This window comes from Coregonus lavaretus (genome assembly GCF_964263955.1).
Source record: "Coregonus lavaretus genome assembly, chromosome: 28".
Lineage (NCBI taxonomy): Eukaryota > Metazoa > Chordata > Actinopteri > Salmoniformes > Salmonidae > Coregonus > Coregonus lavaretus.
The window spans coordinates 2,488,690-2,514,681 of NC_140015.1; the positions used below are offsets into that span (position 1 = coordinate 2,488,690).

General features: G+C 42.4%; 1 protein-coding gene across 2 annotated transcripts; it reads right to left on the reverse strand.

The window, feature by feature from the left end:
- Nucleotides 1-1,332: 1,332 nt before the first annotated feature.
- On the reverse strand, nt 1,333-25,992 carry cln3 (CLN3 lysosomal/endosomal transmembrane protein, battenin). Of its 2 annotated transcripts, none has more exons than XM_084146157.1 (15): nt 25,605-25,992; nt 25,411-25,447; nt 18,043-18,139; nt 17,842-17,925; nt 17,660-17,739; nt 17,351-17,436; nt 10,838-10,910; nt 10,551-10,694; nt 8,924-9,075; nt 8,692-8,744; nt 8,293-8,361; nt 8,062-8,117; nt 7,880-7,973; nt 2,154-2,294; nt 1,333-2,018 (listed from the first exon to the last, which is right to left on the reverse strand). In XM_084146157.1, the coding sequence occupies exons 1-15, from the start codon at nt 25,657-25,659 to the stop codon at nt 1,902-1,904; spliced, it is 1,338 nt and encodes a 445-aa protein (XP_084002283.1). In that variant the 5' UTR covers nt 25,660-25,992; the 3' UTR covers nt 1,333-1,901. The 2 variants fall into 2 exon arrangements, with proteins under 2 accessions (XP_084002283.1, XP_084002282.1); XM_084146156.1 differs by having other exon boundaries at nt 8,900-9,075.

Genomic DNA, 25,992 nt, shown 5'->3' on the forward strand with positions numbered 1-25,992 from the left:
TCAATATTAGGAAGGTGTTCCTAATGTTTGGAATACTCAGTGTATAGTTTGTCCCTATGGAACTCACGCGCACACACAGACAGACACTCATTCCTCAACCACTTTCGTCTTCTGAATCACTGTCCTCCGAATCACTGTCCTCCTCTACATCTGTGCTGACCGAGCCATCACCAGCCAACATTGAAAATGCTTGCTGGAGCTTTAATATGTTCTGCATTTTATTTCAGAGCAGCACAGAGGCACCCAGGTGAAAGCGTGTTGGCTCGGCCTCACACTGCCCAAGAGAAGCAAGGGCCACAATAGAAAGAGCGAGGGCCACAACAGTGAGTCTTCTTAGTCTGCATACTTTCCAAAATTGCTGCACAGTGTTGAAGAGACCAGCGTACAATCCGGTTTCTCTTCTCCATGGCCTTCAACCTTTTTCTCCAGGCTGAAACGTGAACATTTATGTTAAAAGGTTTAAAACCTATATTGACTAGCCCCAATACAGCGGGACAAATATGATGGAGACAACATCCTAAAAAAGCGATTTACTTTTCAAGCTGAGTAGTCATATGAGCGTTCCTATCATCGGTGATTGACGGGGACATCATGTCAGACCTAGAAAATATTATACAAATATTTAAGCGAAAATATGACAGTATGAAAGCATCTCAACATAAAACTAACCAGTTACGAAGGCAAAACCCATTTGGGTGTAGATTTGAGTGTAGACCCACAGTTTGGGAACCAGGCAACTTCCTCTGTCGGGGACGCACATTTCGCAGTCATGAAACGGGAGGGGAAACGTGGGCGCGCAAATGACATAGCCTGGGATATATATCTGTTTGGGTTCAGACACACCAATAGTTTTCTGTCTGAGAGTACTTTAGCACCTCAACGTAATTTGCGAACCTGAGTGCGCACCGATCCACATTTTGTCTGTTGTGTTTAAAGCTACATTCCTTAATTGAAACAATAACAAAGCGGCCTGGAGAAATGTAACCACGCTCAAATTTATAGACAGTGCTATGGATGCAAGGCCCGACCATCCATGATATCAAAATGATAGTTTTAACCATGTTTTGAGGCTATTCAATGGTTGTTTACATTTACATTGTTTTCAAACATTGGAGTAAAACAAGCCTTTATTTTGGGTTCTGATGGGGTACGACAGTTGAACTACGCGCATGTGGCATTTCTAAGTTATATTGTTCAAGAATCAATGGGTATATATAATTAATTTAAAAGTTTTAAAAAATGGATGTAGCAACTAAGAATTCTAGCTTTAATGATGCAATTGATCTTATTTCAAAACAAAGTATTCCTACAGAGAAGAAACAATAAACCACATTTGAATCAAAATCAAATCTTTAATCACTTGTAGAATCTAAGGTCCGTTTTCAAAAGTTACAATAAAATACAACATTGATCATAAAAGCCCACCACATGTAAACACTGTTAGTAGAGTTAAGTTAGAGCATTCACCATTTTATAACAGTAATTAACAACCCAACAATAGCAGCAAAGACACAAAGTTAGTGGCTGTAGATTTCAGCAGTATACTAGATGTTGGAATGTAGTAAAATATATATTAAAAAAACATTGATTGCAGATTTTTATTTACAGTTAGTTGGCTAGTGACAGTTATCAACTATTTTGAAGTGATATGAAACTTGTACCAGAAAGTACCAGTCATAACAATATGATTTATAAGTAAATGGAGGAATCTACCACACGCCCAACAAGGTTGCTAAGGTGCAGGAAGATATGTGTCTGAACAGACCTCTGCCAGGAGTCTAATTTAACCGAAAAATTAACACAATAATTATCAGCAATATCCATCCACTCTTCTTCAGATGTCCAATGAGAAATACTACCTATTTTGCACTTCCCACCAGTCTTTCTTGCTCTACTATCTCTCACAGTGAGCAGAAGTATCTGTGGACTGGGAAAGCTATGAGGCCGGAGATGGCGATGCCCAGACTGTCTCCTACACTGGCTGTCGCCATGGCAAACTCCCTCTGTCTGTCTCCAGTCTGCAGGGAGAGGGGAAAGGTCAGGGGAGTGGCATGCAAACACACACACAAACATGTCCATTGGCTGACCCTCTAGCTAATGTTATATATTGACAAACACACACACACACACACACACACACACTGGTGACTGACCTCCTTGCTGATGAAGTAGAATGTGTTGACGTATGCAGCTCCTCCCAGCAGCCCCTCGTAGATGACTATCACAAACACCAGCCACGCACTGGGCAGTAACTGGTAGTACACCGACAAGAACAGCAACACCGCGTTCACACACTGAGGGAGACAGAGCAACACCGCGTTCACACACTGAGGGAGACAGAGCAACACTGTGTTCACACACTGAGGTGAGACAGACCAATTCATAAAGCATCTTAGAGTAGGAGTGATCTAGGATACAAAAAAATGACACCGACAGATCCTAGATCAGCACGCCTACACAGACGCTTTATGAATAAGGGCACAGAGGTAGTGGTGGGGATGGTGGGGGAGATAGAGAGAGGAGGAAGAAAAGATAAAACCAGGTGGAGAGAGATGAATATCAGAGAAAGTGAGAGCTCCACCACTAGGGTTGTTACTGTGACCGTAGAACCACCACACCGGCAATCACCAGTCATGACCGCAGTCAAATTCCACATGACCGTTGAGTGAAGGTAACTACGCTTCTCCAAAACTGTGCTCTGATGTTGCTGATGGTCATTAGTAGCCTACCAAACTTGCTAACGGCCAGTCGCTAACGGCCAGTCGCTAATGACCTGGTACTCAGCACCCTATTGTCGCTCTAATTACTCTGACATCAATGTAAATGCTTTCAAAAAATCTAATCAAACACTTAATGAGACTGACTAATATCCCAGTTGCTTTAAACGGCAGAATATCTATTGTCAGAATTAATATATTACCACGGCTGAATTTCTGTAGTCCAATGCTTCCCCTTCTGGCTATTGGGATAAAATCCATAGTGCGGTTTCAAAATATATATGGCAGGGTAAGCGAGCCCGGATAAAATAAAATAAACTTGCAAAGAGGGAAAGACGTAGGAGGACTATCCGTACCAGACTTGAAATTGTATTTCCAGGCACTAGTATTTCGTCCCATCCTAAATTGGGAAACCCAACTACCGAACCATCCAATGCCGTAATTTATAAATACATTATCTGGGCTCCCGAAAGGACTGATCTCTATAATATAGAAACAACTTTTGGAAAGCTCATATTCTGAGCTAGCCATGAAAAAATGTATGGTCCACAGATCTAATTGATTTGGAACAACCCTTTAACTGGAACAGAATATGGAGAAATATGACTTTGGCATCCTGTAATCTGAACCACCAATTTATACAATTTAAGACTGTTCACAGACTGTATTTAACACCAAGGAAACGTTTTACGATGAAATTGGCCCCAACTCCCAACTGTTCACTGTGTCCCCTAAATCAGGTAGGCACATTCCTCCATATGATGTGGGAGAGCCCTGCTTGTAAATGCTTCTAGGGCTTTGCATCTATTATGTTACTTAACGATGATAGCTCCTTGAATCTCTCAATCAATCAGAGACGATTACTGCTGGCAGGCTGCACTGCCGCAAAAAATATGTTGTATCTTAGATGGCAATCCCCTCACTCTCTCCCAAATCGCCACTGGATACATTTACTATTAGAAGTTATAACATTATAATTATCAACAGCGAGAATGAATGGTGCTAGTCAAGGAACAATTGAGGCCTAGACAAAATATACTTGACTCTGTAAAGAACAATCTCAGCTAAAGCCAAACACATACAAATAAACAATTAATAAAGCCCAAGATACAGTCCTTTCAGAAAGTATACAGTGAGGGGAAAAAGTATTTGATCCCCTGCTGATTTTGTACGTTTGCCCACTGACAAAGAAATGATCAGTCTATAATTTTAATGGTAGGTTTATTTGAACAGTGAGAGACAGAATAACAACAAAAAAATCCAGAAAAACGCATGTCAAAAATGTTAAAAATTGATTTTAATGAGGGAAATAGGTATTTGACCCCCTCTCAATCAGAAAGATTTCTGGCTCCCAGGTGTCTTTTATACAGGTAACGAGCTGAGATTAGGAGCACACTCTTAAAGGGAGTGCTCCTAATCTCAGCTTGTTACCTGTATAAAAAGACACCTGTCCACAGAAGCAATCAATCAATCAGATTCCAAACTCTCCACCATGGCCAAGACCAAAGAGCTCTCCAAGGATGTCAGGGACAAGATTGTAGACCTACACAAGGCTGGAATGGGCTACAAGACCATCGCCAAGCAGCTTGGTGAGAAGGTGACAACAGTTGGTGCAATTATTCGCAAATGGAAGAAACACAAAATAACTGTCAATCTCCCTTGGCCTGGGGCTCCATGCAAGATCTCACCTCGTGGAGTTGCAATGATCATGAGAACGGTGAGGAATCAGCCCAGAACTACACGGGAGGATCTTGTCAATGATCAAGGCAGCTGGGACCATAGTCACCAAGAAAACAATTGGTAACACACTACGCAGTGAAGGACTGAAATCCTGCAGCGCCCGCAAGGTCCCCCTGCTCAAGAAAGCGCATATACAGGGCCGTCTGAAGTTTGCCAGTAAACATCTGAATGATTCAGAGGAGAACTGGGTGAAAGTGCTGTGGTCAGATGAGACCGAAATCGAGCTCTTTGGCATCAACTCAACTCGCCGTGTTTGGAGGAGGAGGAATGCTGCCTATAACCCCCAAGAACACCATCCCCACCGTCAAACATGGAGGTGGAAATATGCTTTGGGGGTGTTTTTCTGCTAAGGGGACAGGACAACTTCACCGCATCAAAGGGACGATGGACGGGGCCATGTACCGTCAAATCTTGGGGGAGAACCTCCTTCCCTCAGCCAGGGCATTGAAAATGGGTCATGGATGGGTATTGACACTGACACTGCTGGTCCTGCTCACACTGCCCTACCCTATGCTTTGACTTCTTTCTCCCCTCTCTCTCCAGATAAAATCTTGCGACTTGTGACGGCTGGCCGCCCAACAACCTGCCCGTTTGACCCTATTCCCTCCTCTCTTCTCCAGACCATCTCTGGTGACCTTCTCCCTTACCTCACCTCGCTCATCAACTCATCCTTGACCGCTGGCTATGTCCCTTCCGTCTTCAAGAGAGCGAGAGTTGCACGCCTTCTCAAAAAACCGACACTCGATCCCTCTGATGTCAACAACTACAGACCAGTATCCCTTCTTTCTTTTCTCTCCAAAACTCTAGAGAGTGCCGTCTTTAGCCAACTCTCTTGCTATCTCTCTCAGAATGACCTTCTTGATCCAAACCAGTCAGGTTTCAAGACTGGTCATTCAACTGAGACTGCTCTTCTCTGTGTCACGGAGGCTCTCTGCACTGCTAAAGCTAACTCTCTCTCCTCTGCTCTTGTCCTTCTAGACCTGTCTGCTGCCTTTGATACTGTGAACCATCAGATCCTCCTCTCCGAGCTGGGCATCTCCGGCGCGGCTCACTCTTGGATTGCGTCCTACCTGACCGGTCGCTCCTACCAAGTGGCGTGGCGAGAATCTGTCTCCGCACCACGTGCTCTCACCACTGGTGTCCCCCAGGGCTCAGTTCTAGGCCCTCTCCTATTCTCGCTATACACCAAGTCACTTGGCTCTGTCATATCCTCACATGGCCTCTCCTATCATTGCTACGCAGACGACACACAACTAATCTTCTCCTTTCCCCCTTCTGATAACCAGGTGGCGAATCGCATCTATGCATGTCTGGCAGACATATCAGTGTGGATGACGGATCACCACCTCAAGCTGAACCTCGGCAAGACGGAGCTGCTCTTCCTCCCCGGGAAGGACTGCCCGTTCCATGATCTCGCCATCACGGTTGACAACTCCGTTGTGTCCTCCTCCCAGAGTGCGAAGAGCCTTGGCGTGACCCTGGACAACACCCTGTCGTTCTCCGCTAACATCAAGGCGGTGACCCGATCCTGTAGGTTCATGCTCTACAATCTACAACATTCGGAGAGTACGACCCTGCCTTCCACAGGAAGCGGCACAGGTCCTAATCCAGGCACTTGTCATCTCCCGTCTGGATTACTGCAACTCGCTGTTGGCTGGGCTCCCTGCCTGTGCCATTAAATCCCTACAACTCATCCAGAATGCCGCAGCCCATCTGGTGTTCAACCTTCCCAAGTTCTCTCACGTCACCCCGCTCCTCCGCACACTCCACTGGCTTCCAGTTGAAGCTCGCATCTGCTACAAGACCATGGTGCTTGCCTACGGAGCTGTGAGGGGAACGGCACCTCCGTACCTTCAGGCTCTGATCAGTCCCTACACCCAAACGAGGGCATTGCGTTCATCCACCTCTGGCCTGCTGGCCCCCCTACCTCTGCGGAAGCACAGTTCCCGCTCAGCCCAGTCAAAACTGTTCGCTGCTCTGGCACCCCAATGGTGGAACAAGCTCCCTCACGACACCAGGACAGCAGAGTCACTCAACACCTTCCGGAGACACTTGAAACCCCACCTCTTTAAGGAATACCTGGGATAGGATAAAGTAATCCTCCTACCCCCCCGTTACCCAACCCACCCCCAAAAAATAAAAATAAATAACATATTGTAAAGTGGTTATCCCACTGGCTATAAGGTGAATGTACCAATTTGTAAGTCGCTCTGGATAAGAGCGTCTGCTAAATGACGTAAATGTATTCCAGCATGACAATGACCCAAAACACATGGCCAAGGCAACAAAGGAGGGGCTCAAGAAGAAGCACATTAAGGTCCTGGAGTGGCCTAGCCAGTCTCCAGACCTTAATCCCATAGAAAATCTGTGGAGGGAGCTGAAGGTTCGAGTTGCCAAACGTCAGCCTCGAAACCTTAATGACTTGGAGAAGATCTGCAAAGAGGAGTGGAACAAAATCCCTCCTGAGATGTGTGCAAACCTGGTGGCCAACTATAAGAAACGTCTGACCTCTGTGATTGCCAACAAGGGTTTTGCCACCAAGTACTAAGACATGTTTTGCAGAGGGGTCAAATACTTATTTCCCTCATTAAAATGCAAATCAATTTATAACATTTTTGACATGCGTTTTTCTGGTTTATTTTGTTGTTATTCTGTCTCTCACTGTTCAAATAAACCTACCATTAAAATGATAGACTGATCATGTCTTTGTCAGTGGGCAAACGTACAAAATCAGCAGGGGATCAAATACTTTTTCCCTCACTGTAGGAGGACCTGTTTCAAATTATCACTTTGTTAACCAATCAACACAGAATAGCCGTATGTGCGCACTCCCTCGGAAATCGAAATATCCTTTCTATTTTATCCAGCTATTTTCAATTATATTCTTCTTACTATAAAATAATATAAAATAATGCCATGGAATTCTAAGAAAATCTTGTCTACTAAATGAATTAGTGTAGCCCACAGCCATATGGAATAGCCAGATCAGGGCCTAACATAAGGATGACTCAGAATATGCTATTCTGTTCTTCGGTATAGGCTACATTTTCTTCATATCATAATATTTCTTTAGACCGGTCTAAAATAAAGAATGAATTTATTGTGATGGTGTAGGCTATATTAAATGGATTTATTAGACTTTTTAAATGTAGATGTTCCAAAAGGTCCGCATCAGTGGCTTGTATGCTATGTGTGGAAGACAGGAGATGCTAAACGTTTTTATGTTATTTAAAATGTCTATTACCATGAGACCTGCAGTTATTTGCATGACAGTTACCGGCTAACAACATTTCATGACCGCCACAGCCCTATCCACCACTACCATGATTATATCCATCCTCCAAACCCTTCGGTTCCACAAACATCAAAGGGTAGGGAGTGAATTGGGACCAGCTGATATATCTCATCCATTGTTCACTCACCTGCAGCAGAGAGAGAGCCCAGATTCTACTGATCTTCACACAGCAGAGAGAGGATCGCGAGACCAACACCCCTACCTGGTACAGTGTCTGGTACCTGAATACATACAGATGGGAAGATTGTGAGTTAATAGCTTTACACCACTTAATCATGGCACTATATAAGTATTCTGAATGTTACTGACCAGCGATACTGCTCTGCATGGGAGAGATTGAACTTTGGGAAATACAGGAGTTCCAACTGCAAAGGAAGTTGAACAATTAGGAAATGAGTTCTACTACAACAAGAAGTAGGGGGTCATCCATACAAGTTGGGGGCCATCCATACTATACAATGAGAATGGAAGTGATGGTGAGAATATCAACTAGTTGCAGTGACACTATCAGCTGCCAGGGGGCGACAGATGCCCACTCACCAGGCCCTGGTTGATGAAGTACTCCGCGAAGTAGACCACTCCTAACGGAACCACGAACCTCAGCAGACCCTGAGGGTAGGAGGGAGAATTAATATTAGCAGATTGGCAATAATACATATTGTACTGGTGCACATCAAGACTGAGTAAAACTTACTAGGCCAGGGTTAGCCTCATTACCTTGCATATGTAAAATGTAATTAAAGTAAAGCTGTTCTGTATATTTCGCTTTGGGGATTTGAGTGTGTATCGAAAATCATGACTGGAAATAAGGATATTTATGAGATTTTGGCCTGGTTTACCCTGGCCTGGGCCAACTGAGAGAGTATAACTTTTTACTCTGAAAATGGTACAGACCAACTTTTCTAAAAGCCTATGACTTTAAAGACTTCACAAACTCACTTTAATGACGTGTAGCTTCTCAATAAGTGTCAGTGGTCCAGTGACCTTGTCTTCTGTTATATTCAGAAGGAAGAGAACATGGGCTGTTTGGTTAATCAATGTCCTACAAAATCTTTAACAATTACAATGCAATATTTCACTACTTAAAAATCTTGTGTCAAACGTCCATATTACCACATATCACTTTCCTCAAAATTCTTTACCTTACCACATGTTGACACGATAAACACACCTTCAGCACCTTTCTCCCGCTCCTCCTCCTCCTCTTCATCAGAGCCATCCAATAGGGGCCGCCTGCTCTGTGAGTCACCGCCCCTCACAGACTCCGCCTCCCTGCATTTCCACTGTGGGAAGGATGGGGGGAAAACTAGCAGGAAAAAATAGCTGAGGTGAAAGAATGGGAAAGCGGGAGAAAGAAAGAGAAAGAGAGACACAAAAAGGGGGTGAAGGGGTCAGAGAAACAGACAGAAAAGAAGAGACTGATCCTTTCCCACTATCACCTAACAACGACACATTGTTAACTTTACATCACATCAACATCGTTTATGGGACTGACCAGGGGTGAAAGTATACAGAACAAAAATAAACGCAACATGCAACCATTTCAACGATTTTACTGAGTTACAGTTCATATAAGGAAATTAGGCACTAATCTATGGATTTCACATGACTGGGCAGGGGCGCAGCCATAGGTGGGCCTGGGAGGACATAGGCCCACCCACTTGGGAGCCAGGCCCACCCAATGTGTTTTTCCCCACAAAAGGGCTTTATAACAGACAGAAATACTCCTGAGTTTCATCAGCTGTCCGGGTGGCTGGTCTCAGACGATCCCGCAGGTGAAGAAGCCGGATGTGGACGTCCTGGAATAGCATGGTTACACGTGGTCGGCGGTTGTGAGGCTGGTTGGACGTACTGCCAAATTCTCAAAATCAACGTTGGAGGTGGCTTATGGTAGAGAAATGAACATTAAATTCTCTGGCAACAGCTCTGTTGGACATTCCTGCAGTCAGCATACCAATTGCATGCTCCCTCAAATCTTGAGACATCTGTGGCATTGTGTTGTGTGACAAAACTGCACATTTTAGAGTGGCCTTTTATAGTCGCCAGCACAAGGTGCACCTGTGTAATGATCATGCTGTTTAATCAGCTTCTTCATATGCGACACCTGCCAGGTGTATGGATTATCTTGGCAAATGAGAAATGCTCACGAACAGGGATGTGAACAAATTTGTGCACAACATTTGAGAGAAATAAGCTTTTTGTGCATATGGTACATTTCTGGGATCTTTTATTTCAGCTCATGAAACATGAGACCAACACATGTTGCGTTTATATATTTTTTCAATATAGAATTAATTTCTTCCCGGTATGGGACCTCCTATGTGTGCATGCGCTTGTCAAACAATCACTTCAAAGCCTTTACTAGGCTACCCACGCACGTTCATCCACTCACAAAATATTTCCAGCCTCCAAACAGAGGTGAATGGAAAGAGACATCGGTTACACAAAACACCAAAAAGTGTGATGACATTTGGCGATTGTCATTCGGCCAGACTTTATGCACCCACTGTGTCCGCGAGCGTCTCGGCCACTCATCTTTGCCTTGGCAAAATGTCAGTGTTCTCGTGGAACTACATCAGTTTGGAGCATAGGCTATACCACCCATTTTCAAGTCCATTTGCTAATTTTTCATGCCTCTAACTTGCGGTAATGATAAATAGTGGTGTAATAGCCTACAGACTAACTTACATTTTGCTTTAATTATTGTGATAGGCTCATACCAGTACAGCGTACCCACACTATTTATTTTTTGCATGGACGCTGTACCAGACCACCTTACTTTCACCCCTGGGACTGACCTGATCACCATGGCAACGGGGACGACCAGCATGATGAGCAGCGTATCCCTGGGCGAGAGGCCAGCCTGCGTGAGAGCAGAGTACAGCAGAGCCCCAGCCACACCTGCTCCACCGGTGCCCGAGCCCCAGCCCCCCAACACATCTCTGAGATAGAAAGAGAGACGTGGAAAAAAACTATGAGAGGGGGTTGAGTGAGAATACCTTTCATGTTCAAAACGAGATGCAAAGTAAACAACTTACTGAACTGTTAGTAAATCTGACCTGCAAAGTAAACAGAGATAGTCTACCTGCTAAAGAAGACAGTGAGAGAGAGGAAGGAGAGCTCTCCCAGTCCTGAGCTCACACTGGCAAAGATCACACCTAGACAGATACACAGTACTTTAATATGGATGCAAATATGTACTCTAATATAAATGCACATAATAATAATAATAATAGAGCTTCATAAATGAATGGTTAAAATACCTTCACACAGCATTTACAGTAAGGGTGAAACAATTGTAATACAGTGCCTTATGAAACCTCTTTAAGGAATACCTGGGATAGGATAAAGTAATCCTTCTACCCCCCCTTACCCCACCCCCCAAAAAAAAGAAAAAAAAAAAAATTTGTAAAGTGGTTGTCCCACTGGCTATCATAAGGTGAATGCACCAATTTGTAAGTCGCTCTGGATAAGAGCGTCTGCTAAATGACGTAAATGTAAAAAGTATTCATACCCCTTGAATAATGCCACCTTTTGTTGTGTTACAGCCTGAATTCAAAATGGATTAAATTGATTTTTTTTATCTCACCCATTTACACACAATACACAATAATTACAAACTGAAAACATGTTTTTAGAAATGTTTGCTAATTTATTGAAAATGAAATACATAATTTCATTTTCCTCTAGGATTTTGCCTGTGCTCAGCTCCATTCAGTTTATTTTTTATCCTAAAGAACTCCCCAGTCCTTAACGATTACAAGCATACCCATAGCATGATGCAGCCACCACTATAAAATATGGAAAGAGGTACTCCGTAATGTGTTGTATTGGATTTGCCCCAAACATAATACTTTGTATTTAGGACAAACATGTAATTGCTTAGCCAATTTTTTTGCAGTATTACTTTAGTGCCTTGTTGCAAACTGGATGCATGTTTTGGAATATTTGTATTCTGTACAGGCTTCCTTATTTTCACTCTGTCAATTAGGTTAGTATTGTGGAGTAACTACAATGTTGTTGATCCATCCTCAATTTTCTCCTATCACAGCCATTAAACTCTGTTTTAAAGTCACCATTGGCCTCATGGTGAAATCCCTGAGTGGTTTCCTTATTCTCCAGCAACTGAGTTAGGAAGGTTGCCTGTATCTTTGTAGTGACTGGGTGTATTGATACACCATCCGAAGTGTAATGAATAACTTCACCATGCTCAAAGGGATATTCAATGTCTGCTTTTATTTATTTTTACTCATCTACCGATAGGTGCTCTTCTTTGCGAGGCATTGGAAAACCTCCCAGGTCTTTGTGTTTGAATCAGTGTTTGAAATGCACTGCTTGACTGAGGGATCGTACAATTATCTGTACGTGCGGGGTACAGAGATGAGGTAGTCATTAAAACATCATGTTAAATACTATTATTGCACTTATTATGTGACTTGTTAAGCAAATGTTTACTCCTGAACTTAATTAGGCTTGCCATAACAAAGGGGTTAAATACTTATTGACTCAAGACATTTCTGATTTTAATTTGTTATTAATTTATAAGACTTTCAAAAAACATAATTCCACTTTGACATTATGGTGTATTGTTTGTAGGCCAGTGACAAAAAATCTCAATTTCATCCATTTTAAATTCAGGCTGCAACACAACAAAATGGAAAAAGTCAAGGGATGTGAATACTTTCTGAAGGCACTGTAAGTCCCGACTTTACTTTCTTGCGAGTTTAAAGGGTCTATCTGGGATTGGTACATTCTTTTCAAAACGATATACAGTGCATTCGTAAAGTATTCAGACCCCTTAACTTTTTCCACATTTTGTTACAGCCTTATTCTAAAATTGATTAAATTGTTTTTTCCCCTCATCAATCTACACACAATACCCCATAATGACAAAGCAAAAACAGTTTTTTTGAAATTCTTGCAAATATACAGTACCAGTAAAAAGTTTGGACACACCTACTCATTCAAGGGTTTTTCTTTATTTTTACTATTTTCGACATTGTAGAATAATAGTGAAGACATCAAAACTATGAAATAACACATATGGAATCATGTAGTAACCAAAGAATGTTATATATATGGGGGATGATGCAACCATCCCATCTCTACAGATTTTGCTGCAACGAGACAGAATCATTAGATTTTTTGTTTTGGTACTGTCCATATGTAGCTTGTTTTTGGTCGTAGGTTCAGGAATGGCTGAAGAATTGCAACATTTACCTGAAGCTAACTCCGCAAATAGCACTGCTGGGTGATTTGAAAAGTCATAGTCAATCAATCAATAATATAATAATACTCTTAGCAAAAATGTTTATCTTTAATTTACAATCTTTAGGAACTATGAGAATAGAAAGGTTCAGAACTTTTGTGAAACACCACAGCGCAGTTGAAAAATATATGGCAAATAGAAATCAAAACTGGATGGTGTTCATAGATAAATGGGAGGGGTTGAGGGTAGCTGAAGGATGGGACTAAAAACAAACAAAAGATAACTATTGTAAAATATACTGTGTACGTAAAATGTATATAATATGTACAATATAAGCTGGAAGTAGAAGACTAAGTGTTGTTGTCCATTAGTTTACTCCAATTAGGAGAGAGGTGGTAGGGTTAGGGGAAAACAATAAAGGAACATTTTTTTTTTTAAAGAATTCTTATATACAGTGGGGGAAAAAAGTATTTAGTCAGCCACCAATTGTGCAAGTTCTCCCACTTAAAAAGATGAGAGAGGCCTGTAATTTTCATCATAGGTACACATCAACTATGACAGACAAATTGAGAAAAAAAAATCCAGAAAATCACATTGTAGGATTTTTTATGAATTTATTTGCAAATTATGGTGGAAAATAAGTATTTGGTCACCTAAAAACAAGCAAGAATTCTGGATCTCACAGACCTGTAACTTCTTCTTTAAGAGGCTCCTCTGTCCTCCACTCGTTCCCTGTATTAATGGCACCTGTTTGAACTTGTTATCAGTATAAAAGACACCTGTCCACAACCTCAAACAGTCACACTCCAAACTCCACTATGGCCAAGACCAAAGAGCTGTCAAAGGACACCAGAAACAAAATTGTAGACCTGCACCAGGCTGGGAAGACTGAATCTGCAATAGGTAAGCAGCTTGGTTTGAAGAAATCAACTGTGGGAGCAATTATTAGGAAATGGAAGACATACAAGACCACTGATAATCTCCCTCGATCTGGGGCTCCACGCAAGATCTCACCCCGTGGGGTCAAAATGATCACAAGAACGGTGAGCAAAAATCCCAGAACCACACGGGGGGACCTAGTGAATGACCTGCAGAGAGCTGGGACCAAAGTAACAAAGCCTACCATCAGTAACACACTACGCCGCCAGGGACTCAAATCCTGCAGTGCGAGACGTGTCCCCCTGCTTAAGCCAGTACATGTCCAGGCCCGTCTGAAGTTTGCTAGAGTGCATTTGGATGATCCAGAAGAGGATTGGGAGAATGTCATATGGTCAGATGAAACCAAAATAGAACTTTTTAGTAAAAACTGAACTCGTGTTTGGAGGACAAAGAATGCTGAGTTGCATCCAAAGAACACCATACCTACTGTGAAGCATGGGGGTGGAAATATCATGCTTTGGGGCTGTTTTTCTGCAAAGGGACCAGGACGACTGATCCGTGTAAAGGAAAGAATGAATGGGGCCATGTATCGTGAGATTTTGAGTGAAAATCTCCTTCCATCAGCAAGGGCATTGAAGATGAAACGTGGCTGGGTCTTTCAGCATGACAATGATCCCAAACACACCGCCCGGGCAACGAAGGAGTGGCTTCGTAAGAAGCATTTCAAGGTCCTGGAGTGGCCTAGCCAGTCTCCAGATCTCAACCCCATAGAAAATCTTTGGAGGGAGTTGAAAGTCCGTGTTGCCCAGCGACAGCCCCAAAACATCACTGCTCTAGATGAGATCTGCATGGAGGAATGGGCCAAAATACCACCAACAGTGTGTGAAAACCTTGTGAAGACATACAGAAAACGTTTGACCTGTGTCATTGCCAACAAAGGGTATATAACAAAGTATTGAGAAACTTTTGTTATTGACCAAATACTTATTTTCCACCATAATTTGCTAATAAATTCATAAAAAATCCTACAATGTGACTTTCTGGAATTTTTTTCCTCATTCTGTCTGTCATAGTTGACGTGTACCTATGATGAAAATTACAGGCCTCTCTCATCTTTTTAAGTGGGAGAACTTGCACAATTGGTGGCTGACTAAATACTTTTCCCCCCACTGTATATATATATATATACAGTGAGGGAAAAAAGTATTTGATCCCCAGCTGATTTTGTACGTTTGCCCACTGACAAAGAAATGATCGGTCTATAATTTTAATGGTAGGTTTATTTGAACAGTGAGAGACAGAATAACAACAAAAAAATCCAGAAAAACGCATGTCAAAAATGTTATAAATTCATTTGCATTTTAATGAGGGAAATAAGTATTTGACCCCCTCTCAATCAGAAAGATTTCTGGCTCCCAGGTGTCTTTTATACAGGTAACGAGATGAGATTAGGGAGTGCTCCTGAGATTAGGGAGTGCTCCTAATCTCAGTTTGTTACCTGTATAAAAGACACCTGTCCACAGAAGCAATCAATCAATCAGATTTCAAACTCTCCACCATGGCCAAGGCCAAAGAGCTCTCCAAGGATGTCAGGGACAAGATTGTAGACCTACAAAAGGCTGGAATGGGCTACAAGACCATCGCCAAGCAGCTTGGTGAGAAGGTGACAACAGTTGGTGCGATTATTCGCAAATGGAAGAAACACAAAATAACTGTCAATCTCCCTCGGCCTGGGGCTCCATGCAAGATCTCACCTCGTGGAGTTGCAATGATCATGAGAACGGTGAGGAATCAGCCCAGAACTACATGTGTGGATTTATTCAATGATCTCAAGGCAGCTGGGACCATAGTCACCAAGAAAACAATTGGTAACACACTACGCCGTGAAGGACTGAAATCCTGAAGCGCCCGCAAGGTCCCCCTACTCAAGAAAGCACATATACAGGCCCGTCTGAAGTTTTCCAATGAACATCTGAATGATTCAGAGGAGAACTGGGTGAAAGTGTTGTGGTCAGATGAGACCAAAATCGAGCTCTTTGGCATCAACTCAACTCGCCATGTTTGGAGGAGGAGGAATGCTGCCTATGACCCCAAGAACACCATCCCCACCATCAAACATGGAGGTGGAAACATTATGCTTTGGGGGTGTTTTTCTGATAAGGGGACAGGACAACTTCACCGCATCAAAGGGACGATGGACGGGGCCATGTACCGTCAAATCCTGGGTGAGAACCTCCTTCCCTCAGCCAGGGCATTGAAAATGGGTCGTGGATGGGAATTCCAGCATGACAATGACCCAAAACACACGGCCAAGGAAACAAAGGAGTGGCTCAAGAAGAAGCACATTAAGGTCCTGGAGTGGCCTAGCCAGTCTCCAGACCTTAATCCCATAGAAAATCTGTGGAGGGAGCTGAAGGTTCGAGTTGCCAAACGTCAGCCTCGAAACCTTAATGACTTTGATAAGATCTGCAAAGAGGAGTAGAACAAAATCCCTCCTGAGATGTGTGTAAACCTGGTGGCCAACTACAAGAAACATCTGACCTCTGTGATTGCCAACAAGGGTTTTGCCACCAAGTACTAAGTCATGTTTTGCAGAGGGGTCAAATACTTATTTCCCTCATTAAAATGGAAATCAATTTATAAAATTTTTGACATGCGTTTTTCTGGATTATTTTGTTGTTATTCTGTCTCTCACTGTTCAAATAAACCTACCATTAAAATTATAGACTGATCATGTCTTTGTCAGTGGGCAAACGTACAAAATCAGCAGGGGATCAAATACTTTTTTCCCTCACTGTATATTTACAAAAAATATATATACTGGGGATTGGAAATGATGCAGACAATTACATTGATGGAAGCCACAATATATCTGCAATATTAAAGCTTATCTACCCCTAAAAAAAATATTTTACAAATATTGGCTCAGCGGTGTGAATACTTATGTAAATGTCATATTTCTGTATTTAATTTTCAATAAATTAGCAGACATTTCGAAAAACATGTTTTCACTTTGTCATTATGGGGTATTGTGTGGAGATGTGTGAGAGAAAAAATAGAATTAATCAATTTTGAATTCAGGCTGTAACACAACAAAATGTGGAAAAAGCCAAGGGGTATGAATACATTCTGAAGGTACTGTATAATTTTTGATCTCATGGATTCACATCTGTCTATGAATTTGAGTGTTTACATTTCTCCAGCCCCATTCCTCAGCTGTGTACCAAAACAAGTGGCGAGGTGGCTGCTTTGTTGTTTTTCGAATCCCGGATTTACCCTTTAATATACACATCAGCTAAATCAGCTATTAACAGAACTGCTGACTGGCTGATAGATGTGTCCCCATGGTTACTATATCAGTGAGATAGTGTCTGGTTTCAGGGGAAATGTCAGAGCTGCAATGTTCTAGGAACTAAAATAGTGATCAATGATCTTATCATTTTTCAAATGTTGCCATCCCCATGCACAAACATAGGCCTACACACACACACACACACACACACACATTACCCAATGTGCTCATCCACACGGTAGAAGAGAAGGACACCACAAGGAAGCTTGCAATCGCTGTTGCAACGCATACCAACACTCGGAAACTGTGGACAAAAACACAACCTTTGCAAAATGTGCGCTCAAATTGTCAAACTCAAGCAAACTGGTAATACAAGATAATATTGTTCCTGTATTATGTTATGATTAGCAAAAGCTAAGATTCGGCCATTGACAACTTTTTATTCCAATGTTAATTTACTTTTTTTTTAAGAATCACTGAGTCTTATTCAAAGACAACTGGGAAAGCACTATCTGCCCTTCTCTTACCCATAAGGGAGTTTGTGGATGAAGAATGGAGCAGAGAGCTTGATGAGGAGAGTGGGAAGGATATCAGCCAACAACACAGCCTTGGAGAGGGGGACAGAAAGGTCACACACTGACACACACAGGTTAACCAGGCAGGATCACACACACACACACTTTCACAGTTGCAGTGCATCTCTATTCACCGCGGTAGAAACAGGGTTGCAGTCGTAGCTACTTCTGTTTCCACCGTTTCCACCTTCAACGTGCAAGGCAACTGTGGCTGGGGTCTGAAAAAGGAGGAAATGGAGAGAGAAAGAATGAAAGAATATTGCCAATATAGTACTTTGACACTAACAATAGCTACAAATGTTATGGTGATACTGCATTCTACAATACATTCTTACAGGTGATGTGGAGTTGTGAGACCCTTGTTGTTTTAAGATGTCATGGGCCGCACTCAGCATCACCACGTACGCAAAGTTATTGCACAACCCCAGCAACCTGAAGACAAGGATCAGGAGGAGGGGGGCATGCAGAGATGATGATAAGTGTCAGTGGGCCATTGAATGATAACTTGAGGCTATGCAATGATATTGTAGGGCAAACTGAGGATAAGATGTAGCCAGCAGATCCGACCCGTTTGCTTACAGCTGCACTAGGGTCAGACAGCCTTCCTGTGTAGATTAAGACGCAGCGGAGCCGGCGCAAGATATGGCTTGGAAAACGTACCTCAATCCAGGGATGAGAAATGCGTTGTACTCCGAATTGTCCCATTATCCCAACTGTTACACCGAGAAAATTGAACGACTGCTAGTTTTTTTTTCGTCCTCATGATAGCTAGCAGAAGCCACAGCAGGCATTTTGGAATGGCAGTGTCAGCCAATCAGTTCTCTTTGTTGATCAACGCGTCGTGCCATTCCATAACGGCTGCTGTGGCTACACGCATACTTATCACTGGGGCCAGACAGAATCTACAAGTAGTGGTTTAGTCAGTCTTTACAACATACAGTGCCTTCAGAAAATATTCACACCCTTGACTTTTTCCAAATTTTGTTGTGTTACAAAGTGGGATTAAAATGTATTTAATTGTCCTTTTTTGTCAACCATCTACACAAACTATTATGTAATGTCAAAGTGAGAAAAAAATTCGAACATTTGTAAAAAAATAATAATACATAATTAAAAAGAAAATACTAATATAAACTACATGACCAAAAGTATGCGGACACCTGCTCGTCGAACATCTCATTTGAAAAATTCTGGGCATTAATATGGAGTTGGTCCCCCCTTTGCTGCCAATACAGCCTCCACTCTTCTGGGAAGGCTTTCCTCTAGATGTTGGAACATTGCTGCGGGGACTTGCTTCCATTCAGCCACAAGAGCATTAGTGAGGTCAGGCACTGACGTTGGGCGATTAGGCCTGGCTCGCAGTCGGCGTTACAATTAATCCAAGGTGTTCGATGGGGCTGAGGTCAGGGCTCGGTGCAGGCCAGTCAGGATCTTCCACACCGATCTCGACAAACCATTTCTGTATGGACCTTGCTTTGCGCACGGGGGCATTGTCACGTTGAAACAGGAAAGGGCCTTGCCCAAACTGTTGCCACAAAGTTGGAAGCACAGAATCGTCTAGAATGTCATTGTATGATGTAGCGTTACGATTTCTCTTCACTGGAACTAAGGGGCCTAGCCTGAACCATGATAAACAGCCCCAGACCATTATTCATCCTCCACCAAACTTTACAGTTGGCACTATGTATTGGGGCAGGTAGCGTTCTCCTGGCATCCCCCAAACCCAGATTTGTCAGTCGGACTGCCAGATTGTCAAGCGTGATTCATCAATCCAGAGTCCAATGGCGGCGAGCTTTACACCACTCCAGCCGACGCTTGGCATTGTGCATGGTGATCTTGGCTTGTGTGAGGCTGCTCGGCCATGGAAACCTATTTCATGAAGCTCTCGATGAACAGTTCTTGTGCGGATGTTGCTTCCAGAGGCAGTTGGAACTCAGTAATGATTGTTGCAACCGTGGACATTTTTACGAGCTTCAGCACTCGGCGGTCCAGTTCTGTGAGCTTGTGTGACCTACCACTTCGCGGCTGAGCCGTTGTTGCTCCTAGATGTTTCCACTTCACAATAACAGCACTTACAGTTGACCGGGGCAGATCTAGCAGAGTAGACATTTTACGAACTGACTTGTTGGAAAGGTGGCATCCTATGACATTGCCACGTTGAAAGTCACTGAGCTCTTCAGTTAGGCCATTCTACTGCCAATGTGGCTGAATTAGCCGAATCCACTAATTTGAAGGGGTGTCTACATATTTTTGCATACATTGTGTATCTTGATTAGATACAGTGGGGAGAACAAGTATTTGATACACTGCCGATTTTGCAGGTTTTCCTACTTACAAAGCATGTAGAGGTCTGTAATTTTTATCATAGGTACACTTCAACTGTGAGAGACGGAATCTAAAACAAAAATCCAGAAAATCACATTGTATGATTTTTAAGTAATTCATTTGCATTTTATTGCATGACATAAGTATTTGATCACCTACCAACCAGTAAGAATTATGGCTCTCACAGACCTGTTAGTTTTTCTTTAAGAAGCCCTCCTGTTCTCCACTCATTACCTGTATTAACTGCACCTGTTTGAACTCGTTACCTGTATAAAAGACACCTGTCCACACACTCAATCAAACAGACTCCAACCTCTCCACAATGGCCAAGACCAGAGAGCTGTGTAAGGACATCAGGGATAAAATTGTAGACCTGCACAAGGCTGGGATGGGCTACAGGACAATAGGCAAGCAGCTTGGTGAGAAGGCAACAACTGTTGGCGCAATTATTAGAAAATGGAAGAAGTTCAAGATGACGGTCAATCACCCTCGGTCTGGGGCTCCATGCAAGATCTCACCTCATGGGGCATCAATGATCATGAGGAAGGTGAGGGATCAGCCCAGAACTACACGGCAGGACCTGGTCAATGACCTGAAGAGAGCTGGGACCACAGTCTCAAAGAAAACCATTAGTAACACACTACGCCGTCATGGATTAAAATCCTGCAGCGCACGCAAGGTCCCCCTGCTCAAGCCAGCGCATGTCCAGGCCCGTCTGAAGTTTGCCAATGACCATCTGGATGATCCAGAGGAGGAATGGGAGAAGGTCATGTGGTCTGATGAGACAAAAATTGAGCTTTTTGGTCTAAACTCCACTCGCCATGTTTGGAGGAAGAAGAAGGATGAGTACAACCGCAAGAACACCATCCCAACCGTGAAGCATGGAGGTGGAAACATCATTCTTTGGGGATGCTTTTCTGCAAAGGGGACAGGACGACTGCACCGTATTGAGGGGAGGATGGATGCGGCCATGTATCACGAGATCTTGGCCAACAACCTCCTTCCCTCAGTAAGAGCATTGAAGATGGGTCGTGGCTGGGTCTTCCAGCATGACAACAACCCAAAACACACAGCCAGGGCAACTAAGGAGTGGCTCCGTAAGAAGTATCTCAAGGTCCTGGAGTGGCCTAGCCAATCTCCAGACCTGAACCCAATAGAAAATCTTTGGAGGGAGCTGAAAGTCCGTATTGCCCAGCGACAGCCCCGAAACCTGAAGGATCTGGAGAAGGTCTGTATGGAGGAGTGGGCCAAAATCCCTGCTGCAGTGTGTGCAAACCTGGTCAAGACCTACAGGAAACGTATGATCTCTGTAATTGCAAACAAAGGTTTCTGTACCAAATATTAAGTTCTGCTTTTCTGATGTATCAAATACTTATGTCATGCAATAAAATGCAAATTAATTACTTAAAAATCATACGATGTGATTTTCTGGATTTTTGTTTTAGATTCCGTCTCTCACAGTGGACGTGTACCTATGATAAAAAATTACAGACCTCTACATGCTTTGTAAGTAGGAAAACCTGCAAAATCGGCAGTGTATCAAATACTTGTTCTCCCCACTGTAAGTATTCAACCCCCTGAGTCAATACATGTTAGAATCACCTTTGGCATTACAGCTGAGTCTTTCTGGGTAAGTCTCTAAGAGCTTTCGACACCTGGATTGTGCAATATTTGCCCATGATTCTTCAAGCTCTGTCAAATTGGTTGTTGATCATTGCTAGACAGCCATTTTCAGGTCTTGCCATATATTTTCAAGCTGATCTAAGTCAAAACTGTAACTCTGCCACTCAGGAACATTCACTATCATCTTGGGTAAACAACTCCAGTGTAGATTTCGCCTTGTGTTTTAGGTTATTGTCCTGCTGAAAGGTGAATTCATCTCCCAGTGTCTGGTGGAAAGCAGACAACCAGATTTTCCTTTAGGAATGGAGCTAAGCCCAAGCAAAATCCTTTATTTTTGATCCTGAAAAACTCCCCAGTCCTTAATGATTACAAGCATACCCATAACATGATGCAGCCACCACTATGCTTGAAAATATGGAGAGTGGTACTCAGTAATGTGTTGTATTGGATTTGCCTCAAACATAACACTTTGTATTCTGGACAAAAGTTAATGGCTTTGCCAAATTTTTTGCAGTATTACTTTAGTGCCTTGTTGAAAACAGAATGCATGTTTAGGAATATTTGTATTCTTTACAGGCTTACTTATTTTCACTCTGTCAATTAGGTTAGTATTGTGGAGTAACTACAATGTTGTTGATCCATCCTCAGTTTTCTCCTATCACAGCCATTATACTCTGTAACTGTTTTAAAGTTACCATTAGTCTCATGGTGAAACCCCTGAGTGGATTCCTTCCTCTCCGGCAACTGAGTTAGGAAGGATGCCTATATCTTTGTAGTGACTGGGTGTATTGATCCACCATCCAAAGTGTAATTAATACCTTCACCATGCTCAAAGGGATATTCAATGTCTGCTTTTTAAATTTTTATCCATCTAAGAATAGAAGCCCTTCTTTGCATGGCATTGGAAAACCTCCCTGGTTTTTGTGGTTGAATCTGTGTTTGAAATGCACTGCTCAACTGAGGAATCTTAAAATTATCTTTATGTGTGGGGTACAGAGATTATGTAGTCATTGAGAAATATAATGTTAAACACTATTATAGCACACAGAGTGAGTCCATTCAACTTATTATGTGACTTGTTAAGCAAATGTTTACTCCTGAATTTATTTAGGCTTGCCATAACAAAGAGGTTGAATACTTATTGACTCAAGACAATTCAGCTTTTCATTTTTAATTAATTTGTAAACATTTCGAAAAAACATAATTCCACTTTGACATTGAGGTATTATGTGTAGGCCAGTGACAAAAAATCTAAATATAATCAAATTAAATTCAGGCAGTAATAACAAAATGTGGAAAAAGTCAAGTTGTGTGAATACTTTCTGAAGGCACTGTAGCTAGCCTGCCCTATTCCATTAATAACATTGAGTACTTTACATGCACGCTAATAATTTGATATTAACCGATTATGTCAGAAGGCTGAGTATGGCATTAGTCATGTAAACACCTTACTCTGCTTCTTTTTATCGGCGTAAAGTCATAATCGAAGTAAGCATACGCGGATTAAAACACCTAGTTTTCCTAGTAAAAAAAAAAGGTATAATCTTCGTAAATGATATCATCGGTAGGACTGGTGGACTTATGTCGCATATGCAGCTAACAAAAACATATGGAAATGTCTGCTCTACCCAAAATTACAACCAAATAATTGCAGCATTACCGCAAAAATGGAAGAGGAAAGTGGAAGGGGGAAAAAGTAAGGAACTTGTCTGTCATTTAAAAGTGTCCCATACAATAAGGGGATTTGCTGTACCTTTGTTATGTTGGAAAAAATCTGTTATAAATTCACGTGGAAATTCAGTAAGAGTAATATATATGCCAATTATACAGTGGGGAGAACAAGTATTTGATAACCTGCAAAATCGTCAGTGTTTCCTACTTACAAAGCATGTAGAGGTCTGTAATTTTTATCATATGTACACTTCAACTGTGAGAGACGGAATCTAAAACAAAAATCCAGAAAATCACATTGTATGACTTTTAAGTAATTAATTTGCATTTTATTGCATGACATAAGTATTTGATAATCTACCAACCAGTAAGAATTCCAGCTCTCACAGACCTGTTCGTTTTTCTTTAAGAAGCCCTCCTGTTCTCCACTCATTACCTGTATTAACTGCACCTGTTTGAACTCGTTACCTGTATAAAAGACACCTGTCCACACACTCAATCAAACAGACTCCAACCTCTCCACAATGGCCAAGACCAGAGAGCTGTGTAAGGACATCAGGGATAAAATTGTAGACCTGCACAAGGCTGGGATGGGCTACAGGACAATAGGCAAGCAGCTTGGTGAGAAGGCAACAACTGTTGGCGCAATTATTAGAAAATGGAAGAAGTTCAGGATGACGGTCAATCACCCTCAGTCTGGGGCTCCATGCAACGGGCGGCAGGTAGCTTAGTGGTTAAGAGCATTGTGCCAGTAACCGAAAGGTCGCTGGTTCTAATCCCTGAGCCGACTAGGTAAAAAATCTGTCGATGTGCCCTTGAGCAAGGCACTTAACCCTAATTGCTCATGTAAGTCGCTCTGGATAAGAGCGTCTGCTAAATGACTAAAATGTAAATGTAAATGTAAATCTCACCTCGTGGGGCATCAATGATCATGAGGAAGGTGAGGGATCAGCCCAGAACTACACGACAGGACCTGGTCAATGACCTGAAGAGAGCTGGGACCACAGTCTCAAAGAAAACCATTACTAACACACTACGCCGTCATGGATTAAAATCCTGCAGCGCACGCAAGGTCCCCCTGCTCAAGCCAGCGCATGTCCAGGCCTGTCTGAAGTTTGCCAATGACCATCTGGATGATCCAGTGGAGGAATGGGAGAAGGTAATGTGGTCTGATGAGACAAAAATAGAGCTTTTTGGTCTAAACTCCACTCGCCGTGTTTGGAGGAAGAAGAAGGATGAGTACAACCCCAAGAACACCATCCCAACCGTGAAGCATGGAGGTGGAAACATCATTCTTTGGGGATGCTTTTCTGCAAAGGGGACAGGACGACTGCACCGTATTGAGGGGAGGATGGATGGGGCCATGTATCGCGAGATCTTGGCCAACAACCTCCTTCCCTCAGTAAGAGCATTGAAGATGGGTCGTGGCTGGGTCTTCCAGCATGACAACGAACCCAATAGAAAATCTTTGGAGGGAGCTGAAAGTCTGTATTGCCTAGCGACAGCCCCGAAACCTGGAGGATCTGGAGAAGGTCTGTATGGAGGAGTGGGCCAAAATCCCTGCTGCAGTGTGTGCAAACCTGGTCAAGACCTACAGGAAACGTATGATCTCTGTAATTGCAAACAAAGGTTTCTGTACCAAATATTAAGTTCTGCTTTTCTGATGTATCAAATACTTATGTCATGCAATAAAATGCAAATTAATTACTTAAAAATCATACAATTTGATTTTCTGGATTTTTGTTTTAGATTCCGTCTCTCACAGTTGAAGTGTACCTATGATAAAAATTACAGACCTCTACATGCTTTGTAAGTAGGAAAACCTGCAAAATCGGCAGTGTATCAAATACTTGTTCTCCCCACTGTATGATGGTCCAACCGCATTCTGTCCACTATCAACACTTTTTAAACTTTTGGTGCCAATGAGAATGACATAAGAAAGAAGTCAAGACGACTAGCTTGACTGAGTCTCCACCATGAGGTTTGATTCAAATACATTTAAATAAATCAAATACTGGTAGCTAGGCTTATTTCTGATTTCACATCACATTCACCATAGAACATAATCTCAAAACTAAACTCACCAAAAACCACTCCAATTTCTCCAGCGCGAGCCATGGCCTACAGAAAGACAGTACAGAGACATGGCAATGGTGTTAATAAAAATAACCAAATTAAATATAAATACCTAAATAGCCTGCTAGCTAGCCAGCCACACAGCAGTGTGATCTCTGTCTGGTCGGTGTAACAAATCATAACACTGTGACACACGACTTACCCTCACTGTCAGATGGCATATCTGGGTCTGCATTGACGCTGACTGCTTGGTCCATGATTAAATGCGAATTAAAACGAATTAAATATTAAATTAAACAGCAGCTACATAACCAGCTAACAGCTCTTACCCAGCTGTCAAATTAGCTAGCAATCTAGGTAGCTAGCTACTTCCTCAATGTTTATCTTGTGGTGTTCCGCAGATTTCCATACGTCACAGATTTGACAGCATTTTTAACAGAACTTCAGACAGACAGGCGAATGTTATAGCTAACTGACTAGCACTAATTTAAAACGTTTTTCTTATCGCTTTCATTTTTGTTCATAGGTGTTTACTGCATTGCAACTTCGGACCGATTCAAGGCAAACAACAAAACATCGCGTGTAGCAGC

Coding starts and splice junctions, on each gene's coding strand:
- cln3 (XM_084146156.1), bottom strand. CDS start 25,659: ATGGACCAAGCAGTCAGCGTCAATGCAGACCCAGATATGCCATCTGAC. Junction 18,140..25,410: donor AGAAATTGGAGTGGTTTTTG/GTGAGTTTAGTT, acceptor CCTTGTCTTCAG/GTTGCTGGGGTTGTGCAATA. Junction 8,745..8,899: donor GTTTATCGTGTCAACATGTG/GTAAGGTAAAGA, acceptor TGAATATAACAG/AAGACAAGGTCACTGGACCA.